The following is a 22,118-nucleotide window of genomic DNA, read 5'->3' as shown; positions in this document are numbered from 1 at the left end:
TAAAAATGTGCGCGCGCCCGCTGGTCAAAAAAAAGTGTGACTACCCGGCTACATAGGCTAGATGACAATAGCAACAACGCAGATCATAAAAATAATCACCAAGCGTAAACTTTGCTTGTACTGCGTTTCACTTTTTGTTGTAGCGCAGCCGACGCTACGAGCCATCTCGGCCAGCCCAACGCCAACATTTGTGTCACGTGGCCTTCCTGTTGGGCACAACTGCACGTAGAAGCACATTGTCACGTGGCAGGGTAACCGCGCTGGATTGGTTTTGATGGCTTTTAGCATTGGCTGCGGTATAGAGTTTACTGCATCGTTGCATTGAGCTTGTCGCATCGTCGTATTTTTCTTTTTGTTTGGTTCTAACAAAATAAACGCAAAAAAAAAAAAAAAATTAAACGATATGACGCGCGGTTTCTTTCACGCCTGAGCAGAATAACGGTATCACGGAAGCAAGCGCTGTTCAGATCTTTACTTAAAGGCAGTCAGCTATGCCAGCAGATAAGGAACAGGGGCTGTGCGCGGTGAACAGAATAGCCTAGCAGACGACGCTCGCACCGGAGAGAGCTTTGTGCGCACGCGCCTAATCTCTCCCGTGATGCCGCATTTCTCCGCGGCACAGCGCTGGCGTGTCTGGCCCGCAACCGAGGGGTCGCAGGTTCAAATTCCGCCCAGAATTCTTCAATTCTTTGTAAGGCGAATTAATTACATCTTAAGGTGAAATCATTTGAGACACGCGGAGATATTTGATTCGCATAACATGTCATGTTTTTTAATCCCTTTCATTCCACGCGGGACGTCATGTTTCACGTTAGCGCTGTGGGTTGTTTGAAATTCCCGCGTGATATCTTGTGGCTGTGACATGATGACCCTATTGACCAATCAGGATTTTCCCGTCACAGCGCCACCGACGCCGACGCCGACGCTGGCTTTTCTTCCACACGATCTCTTTAACGTTCTCGCATTAATATCACCTACAAATGTTGATAATATAATAATAGGCATTATATTGAGTGCAAATCATAGCCTTGGTATGGCTGTTTGTAGACGCATTTTATTACAGAGACATATTTAATGATGCCGATCGACAACCTGCGTTATGTGAAAAAAATATTCATGAAGTACTGAATCGCAGTGGAGGACAAAAAACTGCAATTGAGCTAGGTATACACGAAAGAATAGTCTGTGGAGCCTGTCTGACAAAACATTTTAATTAACATTTTGAAAATTCAGTATTTAGTTTATGGTGACCGCGCTTTATAATTTTTTTTTTAAATATGAATTACATGTTTTTTTTTTGCACTCGAATTTGCAAAGAAGGAGAATTTGTTCAATTTTTTTATAGAACTAAAATTGCAAGAACACTAAGATTATGGACCTCCAGATTTAGTTAATTAAATGTGTAGTGAATAACGTTGCACAACACGTAGCCTATGCATTTGACTTATCTTTAGAGTGTTTCCCCCAAATTATGAAACTAGCTAAAGTATTTCATAATTTTATAGGAGTTGGTAAGAACATGCTGAAGCATTAAATTCGTAACTGTCTTGCTTTTTTTTCTGAAGCTCCGGAAAATATTTTTAAACGTTTGAAGACTTCTTTACTAAATAGTTTTCCAATTTGGGTTTTGAACATGTAAAATCCATAAAATTGGCCTTATTATTTAAAAAATATATAGCACAAGGTATTAAAAAGCGTGTTCTAAGTATCGGTACTTTGGGTAATTTCAGCAGATCTTTTGCCTCCCTTAGTCACAAAATCTTGCTTGCTCAACTAAGTTAATATAGTGTTCACGACATACCCACTCATGCTTTTGAACTCTTCAATATTCGCCAACAGTGTGTAAATAGTGACCGTAAACTTTCCTCGTTTTTGAATATTTTGTATTATCTTCTACAAGGCAGCACACATGTGGCATTTTGTATTTAATGTTTGCCTAAATTATAACTTTAAATATTGACATCCTAGCTCAGTTTATATTTTATGCAGACAACACCAGCTTTTGTTCTGACGGAAAGGCTAATGTGCTTATGAGAACGGCGAATATAGTCTTAAATGCATTTTAATGTGCTCATAAGGCAACGGCCTAAAGGTAGACACAATATAATTCAAAGCAAATTTGTTAAGACTTGTAAAAAAGATGGTGCAATTGTCAACTCCCATAAAATTAGGAATGACGCGTATTGAATTACTGCAGCGACATTAAACGCTAAGACTATATTTTTAGCACATGTCATGAAACTTTTATGTTGAATATTTAATTAAACAGCTTTCTGGGCAGGTGCCGCAGCTTCTCACCTTTTTTTGGCATCCTTAGAGTCACGTCGGCGACAGTGGTCGATGTAAATGCTTAATCTTTTAACCTTCTACTGGGGCAGTCCATACACCAATGTTTGCCTTACTCAAACTTAGCTAGAGGACAGTATCGCTAGCTCTCAATATTTTCCTCCGTCATATACAGTATTTAGAAAAGACCGTAATTATGCCATTACGGGGCAGAGATATAGTGGAGGTGTTTTAACCGCCGTGGACGCGTCACTGTGTGTGTATGTAGAAGATATGACCTGGAGACTTACGCGGAAGGTGTTTGGGTTGAGGTTACGTCCTGTGACGGGCTTAATTATCTAATAGGGAATTATTATTTTGCACTACACTCTGACTCAGAGGTTTTTGCAAGCCATTTTCAAAATTTAGAACAACAGCTTGATATGACGAAGTTCCGTGTTCAGATATATGGGGATTTTAATTTACCAGAAATTGACTGGTTGGCAGGTTATGACTCGTTGGCGAGCAAGGCCACCAGCCTGAAAGTAACGAGCTGTTGGATTTTATTTATTTTAATGGATCTGTACAGAGCAATATTATTCAGAATTCAGCGGGAAATATACTTGACCTTGTTTTAGTTTCCTCGCCAATTGTTTGTATCTTGCCAATTGACCTCTTAACACGCGTTGATCATTTCCATCCACCTTTTGTTGTGTCCTTTCTCTTTCCGATGAGTCAAGGAGGCTCGTGCAGCCAAGAATTTTTTTTTTTTTTGTACAGTAAGAGAGATTACCTTAAAATGTACAAGCACTTGCAGAGCTGTGACTGGCAACCGATCTTGAATGATAATTGAGCGGATTCGGCTGCTGAGGCTCTTACAACAGTAGTTTCGAGCGCCATGAGTAAATACGTGCCTAAAGCCCGGTTCAAACAGACCCGGACTGCGAACCCGGGCGCCGGAACCCGTAGTGACGTCAGCGCTCCCTCCGTACGGGTGGTGACGTAATTACGGCTTCCGGCTCCCGGATTGAAGAGTTGAAATTTTTTCAACTTTCTCCTGCCCGGGTCGTGACGCAGGTTTCCGTATTTTCTCCGCGGCCAATCAGCGCGGCGCGCTTCCCTCCTCCGCCCTTCTGGCCACCGGCGTTCACGTGGTTCCGCGTGCGAATGCCTCAGTTGCCTCAGTCGCTCCGTGCTTGCTTGCAAGGAAAGCTCCGGCGATGAACTTCCCGCCCGTCTCCGACGCGAGGAAAGCAGCTCGCTCAAGCTGCAAAGAAGAGTGCCGCTGCGTTTGACGTACCCGAGAAAGCCTATGGATTAGTTCAGCTAGCTCAGCGGTATCCCTGGATCTACGACAGGTATCGTAGCGACCACAAGGACCGGGACAAGTGAAAGAACTCGATACTGCTTTTAATAATTTATTGACACGGTTTCGAAGACACGGGAGGTGGTTGCAACCCGATGAAACGGCATCTTCAATGCAAATATGAGTGGCCGTTTGTAGAGGCAGGCAGTGGTTGGCTTGCTGGCTGCAAAGAGACCGGAAAGGCAGTGGGATGTTGTTAATAAGCAAATGTGCTAAGCTTCCAGCTTTTAGGGCATGCTTGTTCACTACAATTATAATGAAGCAACTCATTTGTTCATTTTCTTTTTTTTTATATATATACACAATGTTTTACCAGCCTCGGGCACTCTGCGACCGACAAAATCTCCTCCCCCCGAAACAAAATCCTGGCTACGTGCCTAGCTGCAATTATTGTGCGTGCGAGCTACATCCGACACTTAAAAAGGTCGACACTGGTACGCGCTGTAGACCAGTTTTTAGGCAGTACTGTACGACCGCTAACCTAGGGTCTTTAACACCCGTCACGTAGTAGTGAAACACGAACGTCTGCTGGTACGATGCTCATCAAGATCGAAACGGGCAGGGGTGGGGATGGAACCCAAGATCCCTGGGTTCTGCAGCGCGAGCTTTCGTGCAGAATTCACTCATAAGCAGCTTATAAGCACACATTTTAGCTAGCACAAAGAACAAGGAAGCACAACGGGCTTCCCTCATACATGCACCCAAAGGAGCACAACACCGTGACCAGATTTAGTGGACCGAAAGAGTGTGTCGTACGAGCTGCACATGTGCATGCCATTGCTATTTTTTTTATAGCACAGACGCAGTAAAATTTGACAAGCATGTGACTGTTACGAAAGCTGCTCTCGTGATCCTGCCGGGTTAAAAATTATATAAACGTGCTTTCACTGCGGGAGCGCACGCTGCAGGTGAGTATTCCTGCGAGCGACGCGCGGGCCCATGTGGAACGCCACTTCATATATAACATGAAAATAATCCGAAATAACAAGCAGCACACCCTACCTGGCTCGTGACATTCGGAAGCACTCGAAGAATTCCCGGCCGTCGGGGTCTTCGAACATCTGTCTCACGATGGTGGCATACGAGCGTTTTTCGAGGCTTCAGGAGCTCGCGGACAGCCTTTCGCTTCTTCTTTTTCTTCACGCTCCGTAGGTACTGCTCACACGCAGCCGCGAAAGTAGTCAGCCGACGCCAGTTGATAGTTCTTGCATTTGTGACGCACCTCACTACACAAAGGTTCATAAGTGAGGCAATTCGAGCTTCGTAGCCGGGATCCTGCCGAGACGACGCCATCAACCCCCGGACATTTTCCATACGGCCAATGGAGTCGAGTTTTGTACAGTAGCGCCGAATTCCTCGTCCGTGGTGGGGGGCTCTCATTACTTGAACGAGTTAACTTATTATTTTATATTAGGTAAATTGTAAAATTATATTAAGAGCTAACCATGCTTTTAATAAAATATCTGGCTTACTTTTCAAAACGACTTCTATATACACTTTTGGGACGTAGTAGCCTACTTTGAAGCCGTTTCTAAGCCAAGCCGTAAAGAATCCAACATGGCGCCTCTCTATTTTTGTAGGGTGGTTCTCGTATGGATCGCTTCGGGGTCGCGCTGGAGCCTGGATTCAGGCTCCTGAGCATCACGCCCGGTCCCGGTAGTGTAATAATAGGGACTTTTAGCAAACCGTGTTCCGCGTTACCGCACTATCGGAGCCTTTGAAGCATGCTTTTAAGTGCGCGCCCCGCTGTCACGGTATCACTCCGGGTGCGCGCCTATAAAGCATGTTTCAAAGGCTCCGATAGTGCAGTACGCGGAACACGGTAACAGTTCGCTAAAAGCCCCTAACGTAATATACGATGTGCGATTTAGCTTTAAGCTGTATAAGGTGCGTAGTCATGTGTGTTCGTTGTTCCTCTGTTTCGAGGCGTCTTGCCGTCCAGTAAGGAATCCAGAGCTGCGACCGAAATATTTCGAGGCACATTTATTGCACAGATGCTAAAACGGAACTAAGTACAGCACTGCACTTGCATACGCGCGAAAATAAAACATTGACAAAATCATTTCGTCAACCTCGCCCACAAGCTCCAGTTTCACATCGCCAGCACCTCTCTGTTATCTGTGCGCGATATCATCACTTCATTATTACATGTGGCGCCGCACACCTTCTTGGGAATGGGCTTTATCACTAATTTTATCACTATCACTTCTTGGGAATGGTCACTAACATATATCTTTACTAGTGTACACATTGACCCACATAATTACGCATTCAACATGCCAAGTTGGATCAGCTGTTCACTGAAAGTAAAGTTGTTCACTGATTTAAGAAATATAAGCCACTTAGGTGGCCCCCAGCAATCATTAGCTTCAGTTTTACATATTCAAAGCTTCTCACGCAAGCAAGATGAAAATGTGAAATAAAGCTTCGAAAAATGTTGGCACTCAACAGGCTGTATAACTGGTTGGGAACCACGAAGTGTCCGAAGCTTTCTTCCTCCTTGAGGCAACGTTCAAATGCTCGTTCCATATGTCCCAGCATCTGTAATGACAATGTGGTCATGATGTTTAAAATTTTAAACTGATTTAAAACAAAACAAATGCATATCTACAGAGAACAAACTAATGAAATAATGCCGTTGTCGCACCCGGAACCATGCAGAAATAAATGAAACTTCAAATTAATATATAGGAAGCCTCATTCTTTCTTTTTATTATCCTCCGTCTGTTCGAGGACCGCCAAAGACCATTTTCAAGATTAAACCCAATTGTTACACTTTAAATAAGCAGTTGTGCACGAATCGAAGTGGGGCTAAGTGTATACCATTAACTTCATTAAAACCGTACTTGTTCGGGGGAAAGCATATGTTTTTACTGCGAGAACGAGCCTGCAAACTAACAGCTATGGGAAGCAAAAGTTTAATGGTAAGGTCGCTGAGTAAATAAAACTGAGTACGGGAGATAAATACTCACCTGCCTTTTCTTGAAAAAAAAAATGAACAAACAAATACAAACAAACAAGTCTTGGCATTTGCGCTGTTCGTGCACCATCGGGATATGGCCACGTAAAATGCACCTCTCAACAGTTTCTGAAAGTTCGCACCAAAATATCCATCGAGTTCGACAGGCGCGCGGAACGCCGGAGCGCGAAACCACGCTCGCACGGCCCTTGGGTAAACAAAACCACGCGACGCCGCCGTCCGCCGTTAGGAAATTTCAAATTTGGGCGAGGGTAGAGCGAGGGGAAGAGGAGGCAGCGGCGCCTTCCAGGGCACCGGCGAGGCCAGGGGTCGGTTTAGAGTTTTGTTTTTAGACCGAAAACAGAACGAACAGAAAGGAATATATAAAATACATTGCATTTTATTTTCATGGTGCGGTGAAGATGTTTTGTTGAAATTACTGTTAGCGAACAAAGTTCCATATTTGTATTTTTGTATTAATGAGAGCCCCCCACCACCCAAGCGCTGCTGCCGGTGGCGACGCTATAGACAGCGCCGCTGATGGTGGCGACGCTAATGTCAGCGCCGCGAAACTGGGACTGTGACCGGGGGTTGACGCCATCACGAAACAAAGCGAGTGCCGCCCCGGCCGCGCTTGCCGCGCGCGCGCCCGGGCTGCCCGGGTTACTGTGGCCCGGGCGACGACCCGGCTTGACGACAGCCGCTGATTGGTTGCCTGGGGAGCCGCCGTGACGTCAGCTCCCGTATATACGGGGGCCCGTGCCGCGCGCCGGGGGCGCCGTTCAAATCAAACCGTGACTTCAGCTCCCGTGTACGGGAGCCGGGAGTGATTACGTCATTACGGGTTCCGGCTCCCGGGTTCCGTATTCCGGGTCTGTTTGAACCGCCCTTAAGCGTTTTTTTCGGGCAAACAAGTACCCGTCGTGGTTTTCAAGGGAGCTCAGACGTTGCTTAAGACGTAAGCTTCATTGTCATCGTCTTTTAAAAAAATCTGGACTGCATAAGTGTACGCCAAATTCAGTGAGTGTCGTGCTTTGGCAAAAGGGATTTTTAAACAAGACGAAAATATGCATACGGCTGTACTTGAGACCGATATGCACACGAAGCCAAAACAGTTTTGGAAGTATGTACCATCGAAACAACAAAAAAAAACGAAATCATAATGTCTTCAACATAAGTGATGGTTCTAGTTACACATGTGATCCAAGTAAAATTGCTAATAAGTTTGGAGTGCATTTTAATCCTGTTTTTCGTCTGCGGCAGTAACTGGTGGCAGCACGATGTGCCAAGGCACATTAGATTTTATTTCTTTTACCCTATTTGACGAACTTGAAATTAAGGAAAGTATTTTTAAAATGAAACCTAAGCTGTCTTGTGGTACAGATGGCATTCCCAGTTTTATTGTGAAATGGTGTGCGGAGCTTTTGTCTGCTGTCTTATTACGCATATTTAATTGGTCAGTTCATTCAAGAATATTTCTGTCTATCTGGAAAAGTGCCGTAGTTGTTCCGATTCATAAATGAGGCGATCCTTGTATTGTAAACAACTACCGTCCCGTTCTATTATTGCGCAATTTTTCCAAGGTTTTTTCACGGTAATACACAAACGTCTGTACAGTTACTTCGGCCTAAAAATAAACCCGAGCAACACAAATATTTGAAGCGCAAGTCGGTTCAATCTAATCTGTGCTCTTTATTTTGGTTATACGTACGGTTCCATTCGTTCGTGACCATGCACAAGTCGATGCAATATACTTTGATATGACGAAGGCCTTAGATAAGGCTGATCACCATATTCTTCTTAGCAAACTTGATAGTTATGATTATAATGCAATTAAATGCAAAGGTGTAAGCGAGCTGGACAAGAATGACGAAAATAATCCCCGGGGAAGGGGAACAAGAGGGACAAAGGACAAACACAAATCTCCAAACACAGCTAGGTAACTGGTGAGCGACCGAAAAAATCCGCCTTGTCCGGGTATGGAACGCGGGACCTCTCCGGGACCTTATGGAGTGGTCCCGGGTTCTATACCCGGACCAGGCGGATTTTTTCGGTCGCGAACCAGTCACCTAGTTGTGCTTGGAGATTTATGTTTGTACTTTATCCCTCTTGTTCCCCTTCTCCAGGGATTCTTTTCGTCATTCTTGTCCAGCTCGCTTGTACCTTTGCGTTTAATTGCATTATAATTATAACCATAAATTGCAAGCTTCACCCTTGTTGGTCTTAGACTAGTTGCTAGGCAAGTTGCAGCTGATAAAACCCGTTTGCTCTACTGACGTCTAACCCCTGGTTAGCTCAGTTGGTAGAGCGCTCCACTTGTAATGGTGAGGTTCCGGGTTCGATACCCGGACCAGGCGGATTTTTTTGGTCGCGCACCAGTCACCTAGCCGTGTTTGAAAATTTGTGTTTGTCCTTTGTCCCTCTTGTTCCCTTCTTCAGGGACTATTTTCGTCATTGATAGTTATGGTTTGTGTCCAACGTACTGCCATTGGTTTGAAAGTTATTTCTCATGTTGTGATAATTATGTTTGTGTGTCAGGGCTCATATCTGTAAAAATTTCGTCGCCTTCGGGGGTGCCCGAAAGAAGCAGTCTTGGTCTATTTTTGTTCTTGATTTTTGAGAACTACATTTCTAATAGCGTGAAAAACTTTGAAGTACTACTATCGGTCGTACTCAGAGTGCAAACTTCTTCAGGATAACGCTTTGGCGATTTCAAATTTGTGTTGTATGAACCATATTTTGCTTAATGAGCAAAAGACAAAAACAATGTCCCTGTCTAGAAAGCGAGATTCGCCTGTGTTCCCTTACACGATAGAACGCAGTGTCATCTCCCGAGTGTCCGTTATTCGTGACCTTGAAATTTTTATTGATTCATCTATACATTTTAATAATCACAATCCAGCTATATAAAATGCCTCTCTCAGGAATCTTGTGGTGATATTTCGTTTTACGAGGCAATTTTCTTCTCCTGATAGTCTATTACGTTTGTTTTGCTGTTTAGTGCGTACAAAGCTGGAGTTTGCTTCAATTGTTTAGAATTGTATCAACCACACTGCGTCATGCCCTATTGAGTGTGCTCAAAGACGCTTTATAGGCATAATCTGACAGGCATTTCGGGTGCAAGTGTTACTACTACTTAAGAAACTAGGGTTGCGCACCTTGCTCAATAGAAGATGTTTACATGATTTTGTTTTTCCATAAGGTTGTTGTACTGTTTGTTTCCACGTTCCCTTGCGGTCAAGTAGGTTTCAGAGCCCGTTCTAGCTTCAGACTTTATATGATACGTCTCCCTTCACAAGAATGTAGCTGGAATTTAACAGGCTTGACCAATCTGCTATAGACATTTTTAGTGACGTGACAACCTTTCGACGTACACTGGTGTCGATCATTTGTGTATAATATTGAATCTATGTGGCTCTTTGCATTTAATTTCCAATGACGAACTGTGGGCCACTAATTAGGCTATGCGCTGATTGAGGATACAACAAAATAAAGATTATTATTATTAAATATAAGATAAACACCCTGTTGTATTCCAAATTAAGCTATTGCCATCCGGCCTGGATCCAGACTGTGAAAAAGAACTTAAATAGCAACGATAACTATGATAATCCTTGGAGGAAGCGAAGAAGGGGGTCACAGGAAAATCACAAGTCTCCAAAACAATTGGGGCACCGAAAAAATCCGCCTAGTCCTGGTGTTGAACCAGGGAGCTCTCCATATCCAGTACAGCGCTCTACCAGCTTAGCTAGCCAGGAGCTAGACGTCAGTAGTGCCAACGGGTTCTAACAGCGGCAACCAGACTAACACCAACAAGGGCGAATGGCCTGATTTTATGGTAATGATCATAATGCAATCAATGCAAACGTGAAAGCGAGCTGGACAAGAATAATGATAATAGTCCCTTGAAAAAGAGAACAAGGGGAACAAAGGACAAATCGGAACACTCTTATTATTGTTCAGTCGCGCACCAGTGACCTCACTGTGCTTGGAGATTCTATTTGTCCTTTGTCCCCATTGTTACCTTTCTCCGGGGATTATTATCGTTACCCTTCGTCCAGCTGGCTTGTACCTTTGCATTAATTGCGTAATCATTATTTAACACCCTGCATCTCAAAAATATCGCGCGTTATATTCCAAATGTTCCGCATGACTATCATTCGGAACATTTCTTCTCTAAATACAGAATGATTAGCTCTGAAAATGTGTTTTTTAATATTGTCTACTTAATCCCATTCATCTTTGTATATAGAATTTATAAACATATTCATACATACAGAGCTACATATATTAGTTCATTGAATAATAAACGAGTACATAAATTACCCACGCCCGCAAAAGCACGTCAGTGCACGTGGGCGGGACACTGTTACAATGGATAGGAACTGTGTTACTGCTCTTTAACAAAACAACCTACCGACAAGCTTCCGCTGCGAAATCTCTCCATACAATTCTAAGTAAATGTCTTTTTTTTTCTTTTTGTTTAATGAGATAAATGCAGTTCTCAGTCCAAGAGCACTTTTACGCTCACATTTCATCTAGGCAATCGATTGTTTGGGTGTATGTTTTTTGTAGTATTCTTTTGGATATATATTTGTATATATATTTTTGATAGTGTGTGATTATGTTCATCTATAATGAGGGACTGAATGTTGCTTGTTTTTGTTGTTTTGCTTTCGGAGCTGGTGCCCATGCAACGTGCACAAAGATCTCGTCAAACTGATTTTAGGCTTTTTTGATTGGGAGACTCTTGCAATCTACAGCTGTAAAAATAAAGATATGAACTTGAATTTGAATTTAAATTCGAATCAGTTGCGACGTTATTGTTGCCGCAGTAATTTGGACGTTTCTATTACAAAAAAAAAACTATTGTCAAGCTTCAACTGTGAGTTTACAAGGGATTGTCTGTTGTGCACTATGATACGCAAAAACAAGAAAATCACATCTGACGTATCAAAACTGATGCAATCTATATTGCTCTCATCTTAGGCGTGCATGGAATTTGTGAGACAAGCCGGAAGCATGCTAGGAGCCGTTCTCGGAGGAATCTTGATTGACGTAAGCGCATTAGTTAAAATCAGAAGTATGGTCGATTTGCAAGAGTAGTGGAATATTTATATGTAACTTTCCCGAATCGCAGCAAATGCAAAGTGTCCCGAATCCATCATTAATTTTCCTTTTTCAGTCTTGGGCTTATCCGTTGCCTCATTATACGTTTGGAGCCATTCTCGGGATGTCAACACCGGCTATGTCGATGCTCCGACAGAGACTTAACCAAGAAAGTGGTAAGCTTGTCAGAAAGCCGGAAACCTTTGGTGAGCACAGAAGGAGAGGACTTCTTGAGTGCTCACAGCATCAGTGATTTTCGCGTCTGCGTTCAGTCTCTAGTGGTAGTACACACCGTTTCACTTCCAAGTCCAAGAGCAGCCGAAGCTCTGATCCGATAAAGACAATAACGCAGCGTCAAAAAAGCGCTATCGCTCGTATTTTTTTGTTGTCACAGAAGGAACTAATACCGCAGAAAAGCGCAAAAACGATCAGCATCCTGATTTGGTAATTTTGCCGCTGCTAGGAAAATATCAATTTGAATGTGCACTTTAGACTGGCGTGTTTAAAATGACAAAGGGGGGATCGATAATGACCTTATCACTAAACAGTTCAGAACACATTCAGTTTGTGCAGAAACCGAGAGCCACTTGCGTTGAGCTGCGATATAGATAGCATAGTCATCAAACGCGTAAGTGATTCGCGTGATCTCCAAGTTTCCGTTCATAGAGCAGTAAACTTTAGTAAACACATATCATGTCATTTTTAACGCCTCCCTCAAAACTTAAAATTCGATCCCGATTAAAAAAATAAAAAAAAAATTCCTTCGTATACTTACACTGTACTCCGTTCACTCTTAAAGGGACACTAAACTGAAATTTGGATTTCGCAAAGTAAGGCTGCAGAAGTGTTGAACGGGACGCTACTAACTCCAAAACATCACTCGTAGATTGATATCTCAAACGGATGGCCGTACTTTTGGAAAAGAATTGCGCGATCAAGCGAGTTCTTTGACGTAACTGTCCTCCAGGATAATTTGAGAATGAGGAGAAGCGGCCCCGCTTCTCTGCTCCTCGCTTCGGTTCACCAGCTTGACGGGACGTAGCGAGGAAGAGAGAGAATGGGAATCGTTACGTGCCTTGTCTCCTGGGCCTCGTTGGCCAAGTTTAATTGCGCACTTCTTTTCCAAAAAATACGACAATCCGTTAGATATATCGCCGTATGAGTGATATTTTTTGGTTTTGCAGCTTCCCGGGGTATAAGGCGGGGTATAAGGCGTTCGACGAAGTCCAATGTTTGGTATTGCAAAGCAATCGCGGTGCAGTATGCTCTCAAGAACTTCTCAGAGAGGGAACTGTGCTACATTTCCGAACATCAGATGCAGGTGCTTCATGATAGACAAATTGCCAAATTACCCAACCATCAAGGAGAATGCAGGGATTGGTGTTCCACCCGCCACACGCGCACGCCTTCTTCGTATAAAGTATTCGAAGTAAATAACCAAAATAATACGTTGACGAACGCGTGTGCAATATAAGAATTGTTTGAGGCATTTGCTTTAAAAAAATTACTACTGCTAAGGCAAGCACGTGCGGCGCGTGGAACATTAATTCCTGCATTTTCGTTGATACTTGCATAACTTAACAATAGGTCTATTATGGCGGGTGCAGGGTCTTTAAAACGGCTGTCATTTGCTCCTTTTTTCTCTGGGATGTCCAACAAAACGCAATGACCGAGTGCTTATTTTCCTGCGCGAGGTCGATTGGCAGACCAATTCTACATCTTAGTTCTACACTTTACATTATATATTCTTCCTTTTCTAATTGCAGACGTTCCAAAGGTGAAATCCATTCAGGAAAAAAGAAACCCCAACTACTGGGTTCTTTTTAAAACTCCTGTATTTATCGTTGACATGGTGTCGATTATGATGTCCTGGATGGCTCTTGGATTTAATGACACCACCCTAGAGCCAAGCCTAGAAAAGGTATTTTCATTCCTCACTACGCACAAAAAAACTTTTTTTTTTTGTGGGAGACTGCCTTTTTTTAAAGCATTGGGTATATTGCATTTTTAAATTTTTTTGCAGGCCAACTTTTCACTTTAACGTGAATCTGAGGGTAGTATTTTGTGTGATTTAACACATGAAGATATTTTATCATAAAGTTCTGTGTTAAACTTCAGCGCGATTCATTCGGAGCACACATCTTCGTTCTTTCACTTTACAGTTCACTTAATAAGACGCGAGTGATCATTAGAATGGTGTAATGGCGGTGAAGTTTGTATGGCATAAATTCATTAATCTGATTTTGCACCGAACATGCAACCTGTCAGCGCATAATACCAATCGATTTTCTTATTCGTGCAACTGATTATCAAAGGTCCACTGATTGGGTTTCAAGTGTACCCGAATTCGTTTTGAATGAAAAGAGAAATAACAAACATTGTTTCTTTAGATAAGTCCCAATGAAAAAGAGCATTTAAGTGGCACACCTACGCTGTAGGTTCCAAGGACGGTCAGCGCCTGTTCTTTCCTTTCAGGGCTACTGAGAGAGCCTTATTTCGAAAACTAAGGAAATAGATACCATTTCTAATGATGCATCCTTTATATTGAAAGTCGCTATTGGCAAACCGAGAGACGGGCAAAATTAAAGTCATGCAGCCTGAGAAGATACGAGATAGAAAACAAGGACCTAAAACGTTAAAGCAACTCTACGGTTAAAGGACCGACAAGCAGTATCCACCCTAAACTCAAAATGAGATACTATTGTGTTGTGAAGAATGATTACGGGTATAATTCTTAAACCACTCGAGGTTGTTGTAGTTTCTTCTTTCAAAGTTTTTGAGTGGGAGTTGCTTTGTTATAGTTTCTTTTTAACTAAAATATTTCGCAAAAAAAAGTGTTATAGTGTTTGCGACGGAGTCAGAAATCACAGCTTGTTTTGAGCGCCACTGAATTTTTGTTTAAAAGCATTCTGAGATTCCCATTTTAATTTAAAGGGGATTCTTTAATACACTTTTTATGCACCAGGTCTATTCCTTCACTAAATTTAGCGGCTGAACGGTACCATAAAATTTCGCTAGGGAACTTTTTTTAATAAAAACTTAACCTTATAATTATTCTGTATATTAAAAAAGATAAGAAAAACCTCACGAGTTTCCACCGTAAGATTTTGTTTCGCATTACCGATAAGATTATCTAGCTGCAAGAGTCGCACGGAGTCTATAAAGTGTAGATTAAGGTAAAGAAAACGGTGGTAAGAAGCTGATGGCCGGCTTTGTTAAAACAAGTAGTAGAAGATTAACAACACCAAAAATATTTTAGAAAACTTGAGGGCCGGGTGGTGGTTAGATTAAAATTGTCTGGGAAATATTTGGACAAAAATACTAGACTAATTTGTTTTCGGCCAAAAGGTGTGCTAACATTTTTTTTCTTATTTTGCCCAATGTTATTTCTGCGTATAATTGCTACTTGCTTTTAAGCACTTTCCGAAGGACCCTGTGCTTATATTGTATCACAATGCACTCAAAAACCCAATCACTGCTATGTCTGCTTTGATTAACTTACGACACTATCAAGCCATTTAAATGGCAGCGGGAGCGGACGAATTTGCTTTACCACAGAGACCACGTGGCCACTATATTAATGAACACTTATCTCACTTCTCACCGGCTCATCTGAATAGCACAATATCATTGATACTGGTTGCGAGTACGTCGCGGTGCAATATGGGCGGATAAATGCCTGAGAGTGGAGTTTTATTTTATTTTTAAATTAGAGCTTTACCGTTTTTTCTTGGTACTAATAATGCAATGCTCTATCTCCCAAAATATTTCAGTTCAGGCTGAGTAATACCGATTTAGGACGCATATTCACGGTCCAGTATGCAAGTTGCGCTGTCGGTGCTCTTCTTTCTGGTATCTTCTGTCATTACGAGGTATTGAATTTTTGTTCCCGTATCCCGGAAAACAGTTTTCATCTTCAACGTTATCTAACAGCTCATATAAATTTGCCTACGGCCTCGAGAAGAAAGTTTATTTCTTATACTTAAAAGGCTCTTGTCAAAGTTATTAAAACACTTTGGAAAGTATATAATGCCTTATTAAACATAAGTTTACATACTATGTTTATTTTAAAAAAAGATGACGTCTATGTTTATAAAGCGTAAGGTCGATATGATTTTAAGATATGGCGAAAAGGGTTTACGCTGTAAATTAGAAATTTAGGCAGTCCAGTTCTACCACTAGCATGGGCTCTTTAACGTGCATCACGGATCAGTGATACTCGACCTCACGCCGGTATGAGGCTGATCCAGACCGAAACGGGCAGAAGTGGGGATTGAGCGCAGGAGGCCTGGGTTCTGCAGCTTGCTTCGAGCTGCGGTGAACTAACACACTCGGCCACCAGTGCAACCTCGTTTTTGCTGAATTCCACACTCTCCTTGTTGAAAACGCAGCAAAAAAATCAGTAATAAGAAACAAGGCAATATAATGACATCATTTTCTCAGAACGTAATCATAATCCTATTCATCGGACTTAACATACTAATTGATACAAATACATGAGTGCTCCAGGGTACTACTACCTAAAACGTAGGTATCAACACTTTGCTTCTTTTGAATAGTCTTTAATTAACAAAACATATATATTGATGTATATACTCGAACCCATTTCAATAAGTATAACCTCACCATTTCGACCTCAGGTTGAAGTGCTGATGTCATAAAATATAATAAGACAATGAAGCAAAACTTTTATCAAGGTTTCCCAGATATGGACGCATCATTCTCAAGAACTTACAAGGGTTTCAGGACATCGCAAGAAACGCCGAACCATTACAGCTGCCTGTGGGAAACTATATATGCGTAGCATATGATACATACGTATGCCCATGAGCCACAATTATGCTAAGTAGATTGATTCGTCAATTTTTATTGACGAAATAATATTTAACGTTTCCGCAAGTTTTGCCTTCTGGTGCAAAGGTTTCTTTTGCTACAAGTCACTTAGAGCAGTCAGCAGCAACTTATTCACTCAGTAATCGTTGAGTGTATATCTAAATGCTCTAATGAGTTTTCATTTCAGGCTGAAATATTTGGTTCTCTCTCCGGGCACGTTCTCGCTGCTCTCGCCTACATCTTGTGGGGACCCGCTCCGTTTATGGGATGCGAGGGGTAAATACATATGAACACCTTTCCCATTTCTAGGTGGTTGTTATTTTGTTGGTTAGAGTTGTTGATTGAACCATTACGAGCTATCATTTCACCTGCTCACTGTAACAAGCCGAATTCTTATTTATAAAATAGGCGCGACGTTGTCTGTTATAATTATTAATTAGGGTCCCTTGCTTCCGGCATTTAGTTTTCTTCAAAATAGGGGATTTATTTTCGGGGTTTAACCTTCTCCTGTAATTCGGTCCTTTCTGGTGAGAATTTCGCTTTGGGGAAAAATCGGTATATATCGGTGCTTACGTTGAAGAAATTAGGATAGGGCAGGAGGTCACCAACCTTCAGGCAACATGGGCATGACTCTCTTACTCGGAAAAGATTCCGCTAGCTATAAGAGACGGAAACGAGACATTGGGCGGTTTTCCCCCAAAAACATCTGCTCACCGATAATTCAGTATTGCCTGCGTTCCGCATCAGCACAAACTAATGCTGCAGATAAAAAAATTTACCTTGAAGCATTGATTTTGTGTCTCAAGGACAACTCCAAGCAGGGGTTTCCGTTCCTTTTAATTATTGAATGAAACTGGTTCCAGATTTAAGCTTAGGTTAATTTTTATTTACCATAGGTACGAAGCCCTATTTACAATTTCCAGCAAAATGATGCCTACATCAATTTGTATAATAGCGGTTAAACCTTGTGGACGGTTTGCCTTGCTGCATACCCGACCCGGAGGAATAACACGGAGCCAATGGTTTCAACAAAAAACTATATTTAATTGGACATGGACGAGAGGATGAAGAATATTAACGAAAAAACGAGCACCGGCGACGCTTGATTCCAGTCAGCGACTGCCTGCAACATGGGCATGCACCTTTGATCCGCCTTATCAAGGTGGTGCAAGCGATGTGCGCGTGGCCAGCTTGAGTTCCCTGCCAAGCGGAAAAGTTCGCCCCCTGTGGTTTGTAGTTGGGCAACTGGGCTGAGGAGTTGGCAGGATGCCCTCAAGCTTAGTTTTTCATGTCTCCAATTAAAGTATTCCTTTTTATTTCAAAGCAAATAAAACTTTTTTGTAGGTCATTTGCTTATTCCTTTGGGAAAAAGTAGGCAGCCAAATGAAACTCATCAACACTATCTCTCCTCCCTTTCATGTTTTTTTTTAATCAGACGTTTTAATGAACCACGGCCATTGTTTATATTTTGAGATTAAAAAAGTTTAACTAGTCCTCGGTCTCAAACCTCAGGCATTTATTAGCAAGTCTCTACTAGCGCAAGATTTTCCTTCGATGTTTTCACAAAACATTTGCAACACTTAGTGGCACCCTTCTTTGTAAATTCCCCTTTAAAATCTCAGGATTCATTTCTTTGTGATTTACAAAACGACAGATAGATCTATCTGGCGTAAAACATTATGTGCGATGGCACAAAAAGTGGTGGTGTATAAAATACCGTTTTCTTGTGTCAGTTCTCTCTGGATGGTGTACCTGTCACAAGTATTCACTGGGTTGTCCTCGGCAGCCATGTTCACATGCTCCTACTCTCACGCACTCAAGGTTGTTAGGTATGCTTGTTTGCTTTTTTTACGGTACCTTGCAGAAATAAGTGACCTTGGCTTTTAGTGTATTTGATGTGTAAACTCTTCATTCTTTGGTTCGTCTTTGTCCCAGAGATGTGGATTTTCTGATTGATTTTCTCCTAAGAGCAGTCCTCTCTCCCCCACCCTTGTTTCCCCTACCACCCTTAAAGAGGACCACGTGGACTCTGGCTATGACTGCCACATCAACATTTTTTTTTCTTTCGAAAGCCTTCTTTCTCTTTCTCTCTCCCTCTCCCTTCCCCCCTCTCGGTAATATCTTTCTGCGATATATCTTACAAGCAGTCTGAAATCCCAATCCACGATGAGAAGAAATCGCTCAAATATATTTGCGCGATTAACTCTGGGCTTGCTTTATACAGTTCGAGAAATGAAAAGTGTGACCGCTGTTATTCTCCACTAACCACGCAGCCCCCCTGGTAAATTTAGAGGACACCTCCTTGCCAAACAGACCGCGCGAGAATTGTAGCACCAATTGAATTGCCATTTGATTTGCCTTAACTGATTAAAAGACTCACAATATGTCTTCCGATTGCATCGCTGCACAATAAATATTCATAAGCTTCTGAAGGTGTAGAAGCCACGAGAAGCATACCAAACCACACGCTATGCGGAGATCAAGTTCGTCTGCTTCTTTTGCAGGGGTTGTGGTGACGTCAGAACACCAAGCTGTGATTGGCCCTGATTGAACGACAATGGGTAGACCTCAAAGCAGACTGCCTCGAGATCTAAACAACATCTTTCAGTCAGAGCTCGGCGCTCTGACCTATCCGCAGCCCCTGCAGAAGAAGTAGAAAAGAAGCAGACGAACACGCGTCTCGCAATAATGGCATATATTACACCCCGAACCTTTCAGTTCGGCGTACAGCGCACCGACGTTAAGCCGACGGTACCAATTTTAACGAGCGGCTTGATAGCCGAGTTGTGCAACTTATTAAAATAATCAATGTGCGTATAACAAACAGCAACAAAAAAATTGGCAGAGATATTTAAGATTTTGTATTTGTAGGACGCAGCGCATTCCTACAAGCAGCGCGCAACCTCTTCCTATTCCACACGGCGCTCCGGCGGTGACATCACGCTCCCCCACTGCGCAGGCGCGGCGAACACCGCCAGCTTCATGACGGCTTTCGTAACGAAGCATGTGTGTTGCAGTGCTTTTCGTTCTGTTTTATTTCTGAGGCGCGTCAGCTTTGACCTTGAGCGACCCCGCAGGATTTCGTGACGAAGCATCTGCGTTGCTGTGCTTTTCTTGGTGTTTTATTTCTGAGGCGCGCGCTTGATGACGTATTGGTGTTGCCATATTTCGGGCACAACGCCGCCGCCTTTTTCGCGTATGGGACAAGCAAGGCTTTCGCCTTAAAGGCAGTCATGGTTTTCATGGCCTTACTGCACAACTCAGTGTTTTTTTAGTTCAATACGTACTTTAGCTGTTTAATGTGTTATATCGCACCTCGCAAAAGTTTGGGACGCGTCAGTTCGACCTGAATACCCTGTACGCCGAACTGTAGTTTCGGAGTGTTTTATACGTGACAATGGGTGTAAGGCTGCACATCATTTGCCTGCTTCTTCACGAAAGGTTCTCAAAGTAGCGAACGGTCAGGTGAAATCTTCGTGCCGTTTCATACTGAAGCTGTGCTTCGAGTGCGTCAAACAGTTTCGAAGCGTTTTTGCGATACATACATAGCTAGCGGATATTTGAAGCCGTGTTTATAATGGGTTCAGCGATGACATAACATGCACAGAAACATTAGGAACGCCATGATTGTGAGCATTTGATGCTGTATGATTGGTCCCATCGGCTCGCAGCGTTAGCTGCGTCTGGACTTAAGATGAAACCAAATATAATATGAATTCTGGCAGCGCACGCAGTTAGCCACTTGCTCGATCCACGCCCCTAGAAGCTTAATGTACGCCTGTTTATTTTTTATATATAAAACTCTCATAGTGCTCAGGCATCGTTTCCATACCCTGACATATAACTGTGATTGTAATGCACACATTTATCTTTTTTTCTGCTGGGTTGTTTTGTTGGTATGCGACGCACCGCTATTTCCAGGTTTCGTGGATTTTCTGAAACCATCCGGACCAAAAGTTTTGTGTCCAGCAGTGTGTTCACGTTTCTAGTGTTTGGGTGAGCTCCAAATATTTTGAATTTCGGATGAACGCAACAAGAATGTTAGCTGCATTGTCTCCTTTTTGCAAACTGCGATCATAATTTTAGCAGGAGTATTCAGTATTCATTTCATTATTTATAATTCATATGTTACTTATTGTTCTAGAAAGTAATTTACATTTTATTAAACCAATGTAGTCACGGAATTAAGTCACACATATATTTGGAAGCTATTTTTACTAGATTCTAAAGCTGAACCAAAATAGTTTTGTAACATCGCTGGCAAATAACTGAATGCTGCTTTGGAATATTTATTTTTATGAAGAGGCGAACTCAACGAATAAAATAACGAAATATAATTTGGGCGTTGGCTGCATTTTCTTTTCTTCTGTCCAACACCTGACGCGTAAGAAACGTATGTGTTCACTGTTTGACAAGCCTGAGTGAACATGTTGTTCTTCACTAATTAGCACAAATTTCCTTGTTTGTTTTATTGTTAATGACCAAGCGGTCTGGTAAAATATCAGAGCCTTTTAAGTTCAGGTGGAAAATTGAGTTTAAAGTCATCAATGCATTCGTTTTCTTAAATCAGATAGTGTAAGCAAAGTTTGGTTTTTGCTCCAGGTTTTCAAACAAAAAAATAACTGGTTAATAACCTCTTTAACTAAAAATTAAAATGTTTCACTGTTTCAAAGTTTCGTTTTACACTAAGAATGGTCATTACTTTAAAACTTGTGCAAAAGCTTTGGAATTATATTTTAATCCATTTCCCCGAGTGTGCAATCGCGACATTCGATTTTAGTTTAATTATTCACAGAAAGCTAATGCTTTTCGCAACATTTTGTCATTTGCAACCAACAGAGGTATGATAACACCTCCTTTTGCTGGATACCTTGTTGAAATACTTGGCTTCAGAATGGCAACGATGGCTTTTTGCGGACTCCTGGCTGCATGGGTAAAGTACAATTGAATTGCCGTTAAAACTATGATCACAAAGCTTGGGTCCACACACAAGCTGTGCATGGTATTTGGTTTTCAATTGCAAATTTTAATAAGACATCGGGAGCGGTGGTTTGAAACATCACATATCTATTTTAAATTATTTTATTTCGTAGATTTTCGATTGAAGAGTAACCGCTACACTCGGTGGGGTAGTCCAGTAACATGCATTACTTAGGTTTCCAAATAAAGAATGACCATTTTTTTGTTGTTACACAATACTATGTTTGGTCTTACTTAATGTTTCAGTCTGAATAAATTACTTAAATTCTTCGAGCTCATCGTGTTTCTATACATACTTTCTACTGTTTCGTTGTTCAGATTATTTAAATCCAGTCGAGCTAGCGTAGTATTTTTAGTACATCTCCCGTCTCTATCACTTCAAAATGCCCTGCGCGTTTACTCGAGGTCTTCACGAATCATGCCTTACTGAAAAATCCACCGAGAAAATCTAACTCGTCAAGCTCGTAGTTAAGTTTGTCAAACTGATCAATGTGGTAATTAAACTGGTTTAACTACCAGTCAAGCTGGTTTAAGCTGGGCAAGCTGGAATTTGAGCTGGCTGGTCAGTCTGGTTTAAGTGTAAACCACCATGGTCTAACTAGAAAC

At 42.0% G+C, this 22,118-nt stretch overlaps 1 protein-coding gene across 1 annotated transcript; it reads left to right on the top strand.

Moving 5' to 3' along the window:
- Positions 1–13,534: 13,534 nt before the first annotated feature.
- Positions 13,535–21,480, top strand: LOC121836461 (MFS-type transporter SLC18B1-like). Its single transcript, XM_042291363.1, has 6 exons — positions 13,535–13,620; positions 15,473–15,571; positions 16,720–16,808; positions 18,266–18,361; positions 20,454–20,528; positions 21,372–21,480. The coding sequence occupies exons 1-6, from the start codon at positions 13,549–13,551 to the stop codon at positions 21,478–21,480; spliced, it is 540 nt and encodes a 179-aa protein (XP_042147297.1). The 5' UTR covers positions 13,535–13,548.
- Positions 21,481–22,118: the final 638 nt, after the last annotated feature.

Source organism: Ixodes scapularis, unplaced genomic scaffold (assembly GCF_016920785.2).
Source record: "Ixodes scapularis isolate PalLabHiFi unplaced genomic scaffold, ASM1692078v2 PGA_scaffold2__306_contigs__length_199485367, whole genome shotgun sequence".
NCBI lineage: Eukaryota > Metazoa > Arthropoda > Arachnida > Ixodida > Ixodidae > Ixodes > Ixodes scapularis.
The sequence above is the reverse complement of the archived record's forward strand: the minus strand, read 5'-3'. Positions and strand labels throughout refer to the sequence as shown.

Bases quoted from the DNA above. Each gene is read 5' to 3' on its own strand.
- LOC121836461 (XM_042291363.1), top strand. From the start codon at position 13,549: ATGGTGTCGATTATGATGTCCTGGATGGCTCTTGGATTTAATGACACC. The intron at 15,572-16,719 runs GTATTGAATTTT...TTTTCATTTCAG, and splicing joins GTATCTTCTGTCATTACGAG to GCTGAAATATTTGGTTCTCT. The intron at 20,529-21,371 runs GTGAGCTCCAAA...TGCAACCAACAG, and splicing joins TTCACGTTTCTAGTGTTTGG to AGGTATGATAACACCTCCTT.